Below are 13,564 nucleotides of genomic sequence, written 5' to 3'. Positions count from 1 at the left end.
ACCTGGGCAGATACCTGGCACTATCAGTGGAAGAACCATGGAAGTACCAGTGCCATACCTAGCACTAAGAGACCAAAGACTGATGTACAAGAACCGATGTACAAGAATGACAGAAAAACTTTAGTTTGGAAGTGCCTTTGGAGGTCAAGCTTTGGAATAACAGCTCCTCACCCTGCCCCAAAAGAGCTGCCTACACAAAGTTACACCAGTTTGCTCAAGGCCTTGCCCAGTGAGGTCTGACTGTCTCTGTGGGTTTCCACTCAGGCACTTTCACTCCCCGAGCCCACCCCACCCTCCCTTCCCCATTTACCATCAGACTTCCTGCTGCTGTAACTAGTAACTGCTCTTTGGCAATTTCCCAGCTCCACTGCCACTGGAGACAAGAGAGGAGTCTGACTCCATGTGCTCTAGGGGCCCTCCTTCCAGGTAAAGCTGGTATTAAATCCACCTTCAGCTTCCTCATCTCCTCAAGTTAAACAAAGCAGTTCCCCCACACTAATGCAGCATATGCTCCAGCCCCTAAGAATATCACCAGCGCTCTGCTGGATTTTTTCCTGTTTGCCCACATTCCTTTTGTCCTGGGGTCCCAAGAGGACACGGCACTCCCAGTACAGCTTTACAAGTGCTGAGCCAGGTGGGGGGTACAAGGGCTTCAGTAGCTCCCAAGTCAATCTTTATTTATGCAGCACCACACGACAGGCTTTTAGCTCAGTTTCTTGTTCACCATAAGCCATTTCCAGAAAGCTGCTTCCCAGTCAGTTCCTAGACTGCCACGATGTATGGGCTTTTCCTGTCCCTGGTGCAGGACTTGGGTGTGTCAGCTCGGGGAGGCTTCAGCCCATCACGAGCCCTCCGAATGGCAGATGTGCCTTCTGACCCACCAATTGCTCCCACCAACTTTTCCTTTCAATCACAAACTCACTAAGGGTTAATCTGTCACATACATATAATCAAACTCAGGGTACAGAGAGCTGCAGCTGAAAGTTAAGGATACAAAGTGTATTTCCTTAACTTTAAAGCAAGCCTATTTTCTACTGACTCATGTTTTAAGAAGTGTTGCTTTTAACTGCAGTAGCCAAAAAGAAGTCTTCTCAACATTTAGTATAAATACTACTTCCATATTGTTCCCAGGAAGACTAAGACTCTGCATGCATACATAATTCTGTTCACTGGTATTTCTAACCAATTTTATAAAAAGCTAAGTTCTTGTGTGGTATGCCTCAAGTATGAAGGAGATTTTGCTGATGAAATAAGTATTTTGAACATTTTAAAACAAGTATCTGTGCTATTCAGAAACATTATTTACAGCTGATTACTATAATTTCCCAGCTATTTAAAAACTTGTCTCTAAATTACTTAGTTCACCTAAACTGACTGTTCATATTCTTGTTTCAAAAAAACACTGATAATTACAACTATCAAGGACTTGAGGAAGACTTTGGTACATATCTGACTCTCAATGACTATCACAGTTAGTGACAGCCTTTTTGAGAGAACAGCTTGAAGTACTGGTATGGCATCATTAAGATAATTATTTTTCTCATCCATTCTACACATTGCCACAGTTAAATTCTTGCTATTAAACACTTAGTTTACTTGGGCATTTTGAAAGACCATGGGATATAATACAAACCCCACCAGTGAAAAGGGAATACAAGTCTACTGAACTTTTCAGATTATCTTCATATATGAGTAACTATCAGATATGGAGAGACAGGGCCTTAGAACAGTTTTGACTTAATGAAGCTGAAGCCACAGAAACCTGTGAAAATATTCTTCATGTCACAGATAGCCAAGTAACAACATTCAATATAAGAGGACATTTTGAAGATTGTGCAAGAAAGCAGCATGTCATTCTTCAGATTATCTATTAGATCAAAAAGGCATTTTCCTCATTTTCTTATAGTATACACAAGGCAGCCATACATTACCAACATTTTTTTCACTTAGTAAAGGTATTCACAAACCAGAAGTTTCACTTTAAGTACTTTAAAGTACATTCTTTCCTTAACATCACCTCCCTCCATTTCTAGGTCATCAGTTTACCTGGAAAAGGTTTAGGCAAACAAAGTCATCAAGATGGACTACTTCCTTTCTTTTATTCAAATAAGAAAATGTATACATCCTAAAAAATTTAAGCTTTCTCTATGGTAAAAAAAAAAGCAGGTGATCTCAGAAGTCCTGTCACTTAAACTAAAAGGAAAGCTCTGATGACAAACAAGTATCAGCCATTTTTGAAACACATACCCCACAGGTTGGATAGGAATTAACAGCAGGGCTTGTTACAGACTTTAGTAAGTCAGAGGGAAAAGGACTCCTGACAATTTTATCCATCCTCCAGCTCTCTGCTCCATGTCTAGGATAGCCTTGGAATTTTGATTTCATCTCTAATTATGCTCTCTCTATATATATATGAAAACATGTAACTTTCTAACCCACTTTGCTTTCCCTGTACTATGTTTTTCCTAAAATAAAGCTTTTCTTAAAAGGAAGCTTTATATTAATGCATATTAATAAATTCACAAGTTTACTAGCAGAAAGTAAGTTAGAAGCATTTTCAAATGGCAAAACAAGAAATCCTCAACAACTAAAGAAAGTTAAATTTAAAAGTGAAGTCTGTTTTTCAGAGATAGTTTACTCTAAATTTTAGTTAGACCATACACATCTTTCAGGAAATGACTTATTTTGAGAGTGAGGGGAGGAAGAAAAGCAGAAGGCAGCAAAAAGAGGCCTTGAAGTTTGCTCCTTCAGAATGTAATGGTTTTCATTATGCACATGGCCATCACCACAAGAGGGGTGAAAACGTTAGAAACACTATCTCTACCCCATTTCTAGGCAACCTCCTCTCCTGGCAGAGACTTCAGTAGGATTGTGAATGCTGCGTTACCTTTTGCTTTCCTTCTTCTCTGCCTTCATATAGTTCATGCCCTCCTTTGAGACCCACAGGTTCTCACTGGCCTCAGACAGACCAGACCTGCTCTGCCTTCCTGTGTGAAAGCAGAGAAGAGAAAGCCAACAGGGGAATGCAGGCTGCCATCAATTCCCCACCTTTGTGCCACAGCAAAGGGCACCTATTCAAGTAGACACCAGGCCAGCAGAGAGGAGTAACAAAGCCAAAAGCAGTTTCAGGGGGATGACAGTTTAGACTCTCAATACTGCACCCAGATGAGTGGAGCGTTGGCTTAGTCATTTGTGCAGAAAGGGTAACAATCCCATAAACACCACAGAACTAACACTGAGGTCTAGGTCACAATCCATTATCAGAAAAACCACCACAGCTAACCAAACCCCAAACAAAACCCACTGCCATGGAAAAAAACCCAAAAACAACCCCAGGAAGGCCTGCTCTGATGCAACTGATTCATTCCACAGGTACAGCCTGCTCCAATCCAGACCCTGCTCAACACCAAACCAGCACAGGGCTCACTTTGTGCAGGGTTATCTGAACCAGTCTAAATCACATTCCCTCAGCTCCATGGTATCAGCAACACCGATGTTTGGTGTGTGCCATGCTAGCTTAACTCCAGAATAAGCAGGTACTAATGCTAATTTTAACTAACAGCCCAGGAAGGTAATGACTGGGTTTTTTAAATCACTTTTAACCAATACACTAATTTTCAAAGTTCAAATGAATTATTTAATTTTTCTCCACAGTTAACCAAACTTCCACAGATTGAACATGGAAAGAACTCCCCATTTTGGTAGCAATACAAGGAAGAAATAAACAAGGTAGCTTTGTGACTTAAAAACTAGTAGCTTTTTATTCATTCTCCTGATAAACTCCAGAAGATTTTCTAAGCAAATTTCAAGTGATGAGTTGAGATCACAGAGATTTGTTCAGCTACTAAAGCACGCTCACCATGAGGTAAAGGACAGCATTGCTTCCACCAGTTCTTTATGAAGAGGAGCAACACGCCATCAAACCTTAGTGGGTCAAGTGTACCCAGCACAAGAAAACCTGTAAGACACTTCCTCTTTGTGCAGCTCAAGCATTTCTAAACAGAAATATGATGACTGAGAACAAACACAACTTTTGCCTCACAAAAACCCAAGAATAGTTTAGATAAATTTTGGAACTAAGTGCAAGACAACACAGGACTGATTCTGTCAGTAAGCCAAGAAGGAGATCAGATGCATTAAAAGATAAAATATTGTATATTCTGAATGCTTGCAGGATTTTTCTCCTCTAATAAGAACAATTCAATATGGCCACTTAACTTTTGGTAAATCCTACAGCATGAATGAGCATTACATTCTTTTTCCGTAATATTTTCAGTAAAATAATGACTTCATTATATTTTATAATATATAAAAGAAACCTTAAAATAGTTACGACTTTTTACTGTTTATTTCTCCCACTCATGTATCAGAAATACCAAGTCTAGTCTTCATTGGTTATAAATGATGCCTGTGAAAATTTCAGGGTACAGTTGCTTCTGTTAGTCCAAAACTGATAAAAAGCAGATGTGCTGAATCTAAATCCCCACATTTATCAGAACCATTATATACTGAAGTTACAGATATTAATTCTTTGAACCATGCAAAAAATACAGCTCTCCCCCTGGCAACAGTTGGGATTTCATTTATTTGATCCTGAGTCATCAGTAGGTTCATAGTCTTAGAGTTTCAAAGCTGAAAGCCTTTATTTTTCCACACAAAAGGCAAGAACAAAAAAACCCACCCACTCGAAAAATCTTTTTCATCCATGATAAAAATGGCTATAACTTTATTAAAGCAAAAACAGTAGTAACATTTTCCATCAATTCTGACCAAAGAATTTTAACAATTCATACAAAAGAACAAAGGTCAGTATAGCCACATCATCTGTTTTATCACTTCCCTACCAAAGACAGACATCCATGGGTAGTCAAAAATGTACCTGTCCCAAAGAAGAGTTCTACCTAAGAAATATCTGGTTTATGAATCAAAAATTGTCTGTGAAGAACAAGAAAAACCACAGCACAAAATAGAAGAATATGTTTTCTTTCTTGATTTGGTATCAGATTAACATAAAACCAGAAACAGTGGGAGGAGGGTTGCAAAGGTTGATATGAATAACCACCAGCTGTTACCAGCACAAGATTTTCCCACAAATTCACTATTACAGCTCTTCTCTTAAAAGCCATCTACAAGCAACTGGTAAGTTTCACATGTTACCTGTTCAAGTAGCTGCTTCTTAGCAGAAACATTTATGCCAAATTACAAATTGCTTGATAGTTATATTTCTCCAAACAAACAAGACTGGATAGGGTTTTTTTCCAAAGATGTAAATTCAGGACATGTCTTCTAAGCAATGTTATCACTCGTTAAACAAATAACACTTCCAATAATTAAAAACTGAAGAAAATTGTTTGAAGTTGCACAGAAAAAAACAGTCTGCAGATGTATCTTTACTTACGAAGCAGTTATCACAAATGCTACTTTCTTTTCTTTTTTGTGGTCATTCACTCTGTTTCACAAAGTGGTTTAAAATTATTACATCTCAAATGAAAGCCTATAAAAACATATTGAAAGATACAACATGCTTAAAAAGAGTTTTCTTGGTTTCACAAGCTTTTCTTGTTTCTCTTTTATGAAGAGTTGAGAAATTAAAATTAGCATTTGAAAGTATTCAAAAGATTGCTTAAACTTCTCATTCAGGTGTCAGATTCCACAGGTGCAATTTCTCATTAAGTACAGTGAAACCTTGAAATCAACTTTGCTAGGCAACCTCTGTTCTTAACATTATAAAGCAAAACAGAAAAATTCTGCTTTCCCTATAACTGAAGATATTCTCAGACAAATAATCAACTAAAAGACAGAGCCTAAGATGAGTATGAAAAAAGCATGCTGTTTATCTGTCCTCTTGCCTTAAATATCGAGAGCATCAAAATTCTGTAACTTTTGGTTAAAAGAACTTGAACTTGTACTGTTTCACCATTTAGTCAATTTTTCTGTCATTACTCAACTCATATTGTAAAAGTCTATACTCACCATGTAACTCCTGTTAGAGGTCTTCTAGTATTAATTTTAAAAAGCATTAATAAAAAGAGCACATAAAGGTGCACTGCTGGGAACACCTGAGTACTGGGATGAAGTTACAGAATTTTTTACAATAAAGATAGTAATTTTTGAAACAGAAAACAAAATTATGGTGGCACAGCTTTTTACTTCTTGAACTAAACTGCTTGAAAGACAAATACTATTACAGCAAAATACTTTTTTTTTTCCCCCACAGAATTATTAGAATTTCTGCTTAAATTGACTTGTAATGATACAAGCTTTAGGGAAACATCTATTTTTTTATACTAATTTTCACTTTCACTGGACTGGAACTCTTATTTACTGTTAATTTACAAAATTGAACTCAGTACCAGTCAGTTTGCTGACTTATCTATGCAACACAGAATCTCTCAAGTACTACTTGGAATCAAACCAGATAAAGTGTAATTTCTTACTTGATAAATTTCGCAGATATGCACGGCCTTCCTCAAGACCTTACCACTCAAATGGCAAACCAAGATAATACCTTGATTTCTAACTCTCCTCCACTTAAACAAAAAATAGAAAGCAGAGTTTTTAATAACCATTCATCTTCAAAATTATCACCGGAGTACCTTTAATGTGAAAGGCAGTGCTACTAAACAGCAATGAAAAAAAAATGCCACACACTCACTAAATGCACGCATTAAACCAAAATTAACTTGGAACTTTCTTGTCTAAACCAAAAGCACGGTTCAAGTCTTGCATTCTAAGGTTATTCTGTTTCATTTAATTTTTCTTATACACAATTGGGAAGATGTTATTTCTAGGTGTTCAGTATTTTGTCTCTCAACACGGAACTAACATCTTTATGCTTACACTAAAATGCTTTCATAAAATAAATTTACTAGGGATAATATAAATGACAGCTTCAGATGAGGAAAATGCAATGAAAGTGCACGATCGCCCATTCCAGAGAGCAGTTTCTGAAATACTTACAAAAGCTGTTCAACTTACAGGGCTCTACAAACATTAATACGGAAGACGCTAAAAACAAAAGTTTTATTTTGCACTGTAATATTGATTCATACCATCTGTGCAAAATAAGAACACTAATTAAAGATCTTGTTCTGAACAATTTTGCTGACTTTTTCAAGTCAATACTTATTTATGCAGAAGTCCTTGTGAAAGCCATAAAGCAATTTTAAAAAATGGCAGAGAGAAAAGTAAAATTATTAAATCTACTGGACAATCTTTTTTTTACAGTTTACCTGTATTGTTTACCAGTGACAACCCATAAGCATAAACTTGAGGAGACAACCTCTTATGCACAGTCCAAGATAGCTAATACTGAACATTTACACTCCAGGTGTCTCCCAAATAAAGACCATCATTTGCACAAAAGTACACTAGACAATATTTATCTATCTATTTTGATTTGCTGCTAATTTTGGTTTGTTAGAACAGTCACAACCCAATCTAATTCTTTGAATAACTCAAGGCACATTTGAATCATCAGCAAAATGATGAGTTTAGTTTAAAAAAAAAAACAAAAAACCACCAAAACCATCAATGCTTTTCATGCCGCTAGTCAAAAATTCTGCAGAACAACATTTTATATCTCATGCAATAACTGAAATTTGAAGAAATTATTTATTAGCTTCTTTGACCTGAATATAATTAATACTTGATGTGTTGTATTTACCATTCTGTAATCCCATCCACAGTTGCTTATGATCCTTTTTTTGCATTTCATTGATGACTTGACTTTTGTGCTTTAAAGCATCTGCTTCTTTTATACAAGCCATAAAATGAGCTTCAATCACATCCTTAGAATGGCAGTGTAGAAGGTCCTTTTCTGGAAAATTCTACATAGAGAAATGACAGATCAAGAAAAATAAATGCATCACATACCTTGCATGATGAAGAATAAATGATAATTTTAAACAAGCATACATTTATGCAAAACACTGAATCTTCTACTTACAGAAGAATGTAACAACTATTCTCTCACTCTGCTGACAAGAAACAGGTTGCAGTGAAAATGTTTCAGGAAAAATAAAAGCTCAACAACTTTCTGTAAAACCAGAATTTTAACATGTTTTCAAGCAGATATTCAATTTCAGACAACAAACGAGAAAATTATGAAAAGCAAGTGACAAGCACCTAATTTATATTGGCTCTGTATGATATTTTATCAACCATTTCTAAGCAGTTCCTTGAAAACCAAGCAGAGTCACCCACATACATGAACTGTAGCATATCTGCCACTTACAAACATTTTTCCTTGTAGATACGGGAAATCTTTGTCAGTTCCAGCTTCAACTAATCCACGTGACTACCACTAGCCTGTGTGACTTGATTTTATAGCCCTTTTATTTGGTTACACTGGCACACAGCATTCAGTATTGGAGATGCATAACTACCACTCCCCAAGTAACTCTTAACCCTTCAGTAAATGACAACTACCTCTCCTAGTGAATTTTTTAAGGAGTTACAGTAGTATATCTCATTCAGATACAAAAAAATGTTTCTTTGGAAATTAACTGACCAGAAGTCCAGCATTGTAGAGGCTGTGGTATTCCTTCCTCCAGTTTTTGTTTTATCAACGCTTACTATCACTTGCCATTTTATAATAACACAAGCATTCACTACCACAAATCCGGTGCCTTTAGTTTTCAGAAGTTTTAAAACCCACCTTTATTCCCTCCTTATTAATTTTATTTTCCCAGTTGCTTATGACCATGCTGAATGGAGCAAACCTCAGAGCCAAACCAGAGTGGTGGCATCATCAGTATTCCCCCTCCTAACAAGGGCTTGCCACATTTTTATACTTGAATTCTCATGCTGTTCCACCAGAGGCCCTTTCCTCTTAACCCATTACAAACTGGCACTCTAAAAAGCTTTTATGAGGGACTGTCAAAATAATTTTGGAAATACAAGTACATATAATGGGATATTTTTCTACGGCTTTTACAACAAAGTTAACGTGTTGCAGTAGGAGCAATCTAATGCTGGAAAAAACCCTACCTTCACTCCCCCATATAACCCCAAGAAAAATAGTGAAGTCTGCCTCAAAATACAGAAACCCAAAATATGAAAAAGGGAGCTGAGGAGTGTCTTACCCGAAAGAAATTCTGAGGATAACAGTGATAGTTCCCTCCTCATTAGGTTATTGAGAACAGTTGGAAATTAAATAATGGAATTTCATATAGTGTTTCCTCCTTATGACAGTGAGAACCCAAACTCTGGAAACTGGATCAAAAGGATGAGCATTTTCCAAAACAGGGGCATAAAGGAAAGACTGCTAATATCTTTTCTACTAAAGTTTACATGGTTTGGTGTTGAATTTCCAAAAGGGAGTGCTATTGTTAGGACTAGGCGTATATTAAGCTGACTAGAAATCTAAGGACAGAGATAAATCTAGTTTCTTATATGAGAATGGCCAAGTATAAGGACATTAAAGAAGCCAGAACAATAAGGAAAGTTCTGAGGCAGACCTTGCTCCTCTTCTACCCTACAAAGCTGAGGATCTCAGCATAATTTGGCTTAAGACTACTAGGAAAATTACTGGGACTGTTACTTGCCAATTGACATCTGCATAGGCCTGTAAAATACTTTCAGAAGTTCAATTTACTTGCTCAAATAAAAATGTAAAGTCTCATAACCAATCCAGAAGAAACAAAGAGACAGAAACAGCATACTTTATGATCAAAACAGCTCTTTACATGCAAGAATTCTAAGTGAGACACTGGCATCCCTCAAAACAAAGGAAGAAACAGTGGTACGTACTTAATGCCAAGTAATAAAAGAATCTAGAAACTTAATTTCATAGTTAAAAACTGATGTTTCAGCTAAGGTTATGAAAACAACAGTTTCGTTACAACTGTTCTGTTACACAGATGTCTAAATATTGTACTGTGGGGTCTTTTTTTGAACATTCTTCTCTTTCTACAGGTAGACATCTTCCTGCTTTCTTCCAATTAATTTCAAATTGCAGCTAATGTCACTCCCTAAGGATGAGTTCCAGAAGTCATACACAGTGGTAGTCTGCAGAACAGCAAGGATCCATTTAAAACTGGTCAAAGCTAGTTAAGCTAGTGCAAAGATTCTAGACACAGTAGTAGAACTAGGTGTGGCATGATTAATTTTCCCAGCTTCTTAGAAGTAACACTGTGAAAGACTGGAAAACACTCCCGAGTCTCAGTGTTGTGTATGCTTTTCTTTAGTAGGAAAAACACTGACACATTTCTATGAAGTACTGTGAGTAGAAGCTGAAAAACCTCAACATGAAAGTGACAACTTAGAAAAAAACACTGCACATCTGCAAGAAGCACATGAAAGTTTCACCTACGTGAGACTACCAGCAGAAAACATGGCATCCCCACTGATTTGTCAATCAGGGCACAAAATAAGAAATTTTATACTTAAATGTAGATCGCATGTGCTTGTATTAAAAAAAAGAAAAAATTTCTACTTGCCTTCTTTCTACCTGAAGAAATACTGATCAATCATAAATAACTTTATTCAGTTCTCTGAAGAAAGGGACAATTGTGAAGAAACTGGTAGTCACTGCTGGCTATCCAACTAGGAGATTTGCAAAAAGTATTAACAGATGATACAAGTACTCTTACTGGTGGTGTCTTACTCCCTCTATGTCCTGCATCTTTGAAAGAACAGTTACTAAGGGTTAACTCCGATTTTCTCAGAAAGCTCAAGGAGTTCTGTTTTTTATTTTCACATACCAGTAGACCCTTGCAGTATGAACTGGTCACAAAGAAACAGGTATTGTCTGCATAGACAACAGTACTAAATTAATTAGTACTAATTTAGAGTACTAAACAGTACTCTCACATAAAACTGTACCAAAAACATCACAGGGAATTTCAGCAGTCTGGTTTCATAACCCATTCCACCCATATTTATCTCTCAGTTCTAGTTCACAAAACATCTGTTTATTCTGTGAGAGTCTACTTGCATTAGACTACATTTAGAGAAAATAGAGCATTAAAAACCATAAGGAATGTAACCAGTGGCAGGGGGTGCATCTATGTATTTATGTTTAGTCACCATCAGTGGTCTTTTCTTTAAGTAGACTGATTTCAGAAAAACCCCATTTAATACTTCTGGCTTCCACAGTATCTCCTAGCAGTTCCACAATTTATCCATATGCTACATGGAAAAGTACTTCATTTTCATTCCACCTGACCCAATCTTCACCTAAAAATACACGAAGGTGATGACTGTCACACAAGGACAGATGCTGTCTCTCCTCCTGTACATCAGGTCACGGGTGGAGGGGCAGGCACCAGCAGACAATGGCTTCAGCAGAACCTCAGCATTGCCCCTGGCACACACGATTTCCTGTCCCCCAGTAGTGCTACTGTTTCCAGAGCAGTTCACCATTTCTCATCCACAATTTCCTCTCCTCCAACAGTGCTACTATTTCCAGAGCAGTTCACCACTTCTTATCTACTGCCCAAAATCTGGAGAGGTGGTTACCACACTGAGAACATGAATAGTGGTTAACAGGCCGCAGAGTAAGGTGAGATGATTTTAACAGGAAGGGATAGAATTTCCCTCCTTCCCATAAAGCCACACTGGGATAACCAAAGCAACTTCCCAGGCTACAGCCTCTCATGATTCTCAGACCCCAGTATGCTGTTCAGCCTCATCCCTCTGCAACTATTTAATGCAACTGTTTTTCAACTTTACAAGATACAATGCACATAATTTTATTGCATACCAGAAGTACAAATTAACAAACTTTCTTCAATGCAAAAACTAAGTGTGTTTATGATTTGGTCTGCGTGCATAACACAGGAGGACAATTACAAACATCTATCAGCTTGAAAACTTCTGCTGAACAGAAACAAACCTTTCCCATGTTTTTAACTTCAAACAAAGAAACCTGATAGGGGGAGTTTGACTTTTAAAAAGAAGTTGAAAAACACTTTTTACAGATGTTTGAGGTATCTGATTCTGACTGCATGCACTGGAAGAGGAAAAGAGACAGCCATGACAACAAAAGTTAAACCCCATAAAATCTAACACTGTTTAATTAAGCCAAATAAAAACTACAACTCTTTGAAGAATAACTACACAGAAATGAAAAGAATACTCTAGTCAAAAATCCCACACCTGAACTACTCAGCAGTAAGGAACTGTAACACATGAAAACCTCTTCAATATTTTGACATAGTCTGATATCTTTCAGTTATGTTTTGACTTAAGGATTCAGAGGGGTTTTATTTAAATAAACTTTCAGATTACATCAAAATAGGAAGGGAGATTATGCAGGTGCTAACTCCACAGTATTACATTACTAAATTACATCAACTTTTAAAATAAAACTACCTTAGCAGTTAATTATTTCTGCTGATCTTTTATGTACACCTTTGAGAAAAACTAAAAGTAGCTGATCTTTTGGCAAGCAGCAACACAGGGACATTAAAGTGAAATTTATGTAGCTGATTAAAAAGCAGTGTGGTGCTGCAACTTAATTCTCAAGATGCTTCTACAATGTGATGGCAACATCTTCACATTGCCACTGTTAATATCCCAGAGCTCTCAGAACATAACAGTTAAACCATGATTTATGAAACTAGATGCCCTACATTTTCTTCAGAACACTCAGGAAGTTTCCTCATCCCAAGTCTCTGACATTTATCGGACAAGTGTAGCAATTACAATGGTTTCAATAACATCCCCAGCTTCAGATCCATTAAGTCAGTCATTTTAGAAGTTTCAACATGTAGAAATACACATCATAAAATGTATGGCTTCAGTGTACACTTCCAAAAAGAATGAATTACTGTTGGAAAAAGCTTTTCTAACACACCTTTGAGAATTGTTTCAATGAAAACATTCTATGTTCAAGTACTTCCCAATATGCTTTTCATCTCATTCAAATCTCTCACACACTAAAGTCAAGCCTATTAATGTAGTGTTGTCTTTCAGATCAGTTTTCCTATTGCACTGTTTCTTTTACAATGGAGAAATTAACATTTCTAAGCTAAATATTATGATTTGTAGTTGTGCTTCTGACTTCAAAACATACCTGGAATTGTCTCAGTGCATTTCAGAGTATACAAGAATCCTGCACCAAAGCTAACCCTGCTCAAGTTCCATTCTGAGCAAAGATCAGTAGTGCTATTAAGTCATACCTAATGGGTTTACAATGCATAATCAAAATAATGCCTCTCCTGTGACTAAGCTGTCACAAGACCAAACTCATTTCACTCAGTTCCCTAAAAGGGATCAACAGTAAGTACAACAGCATTCCCTGACTTTCAAAGATTTCTACAGCATCTCATATCCATGCTCAGATATGCCTAAAAGGACAAGCACTTCTTAATCTTCCCAATCTTCACTCAACTCAAGCCAATGAAATCAAAAAAATTATAGAAAGTTCTTCTATCATAAGCCTCATAAGTCAAAACACAATTTTGTATTTTGAGATTATAATAGAGTAATTTTTTTGCGAAAAGTCCAGTGAAAGCACACACAATCTCATAGAAAACAGCTGCAGATTTACAGTAACCTTTAAATGCTTCCTCAACAATGATATTCTCCCTTTCAAATCACACCACTCACATGCTTT

At 36.8% G+C, this 13,564-nt stretch overlaps 1 protein-coding gene across 2 annotated transcripts in view; it reads right to left on the bottom strand.

Moving 5' to 3' along the window:
- The window catches only part of ATG5 (autophagy related 5), a 112,618-nt gene that overhangs the window by 86,014 nt on the left and 13,040 nt on the right, over nucleotides 1-13,564 (bottom strand). For both annotated transcript variants that reach the window (XM_066179481.1, XM_066179480.1), the window contains exon 5: nucleotides 7,667-7,829. In XM_066179481.1, the coding sequence (XP_066035578.1) occupies nucleotides 7,667-7,829 (163 nt within the window). The remainder of the gene's footprint in view (nucleotides 1-7,666; nucleotides 7,830-13,564) is intronic.

The sequence above is a fragment of the Chamaea fasciata genome, unplaced genomic scaffold (assembly GCF_029207755.1).
Source record: "Chamaea fasciata isolate MVZ Bird 193981 ecotype frontalis unplaced genomic scaffold, bChaFas1.0.hap1 SCAF_3, whole genome shotgun sequence".
Lineage (NCBI taxonomy): Eukaryota > Metazoa > Chordata > Aves > Passeriformes > Sylviidae > Chamaea > Chamaea fasciata.
This window is presented reverse-complemented; position numbering and strand designations above follow the sequence as displayed.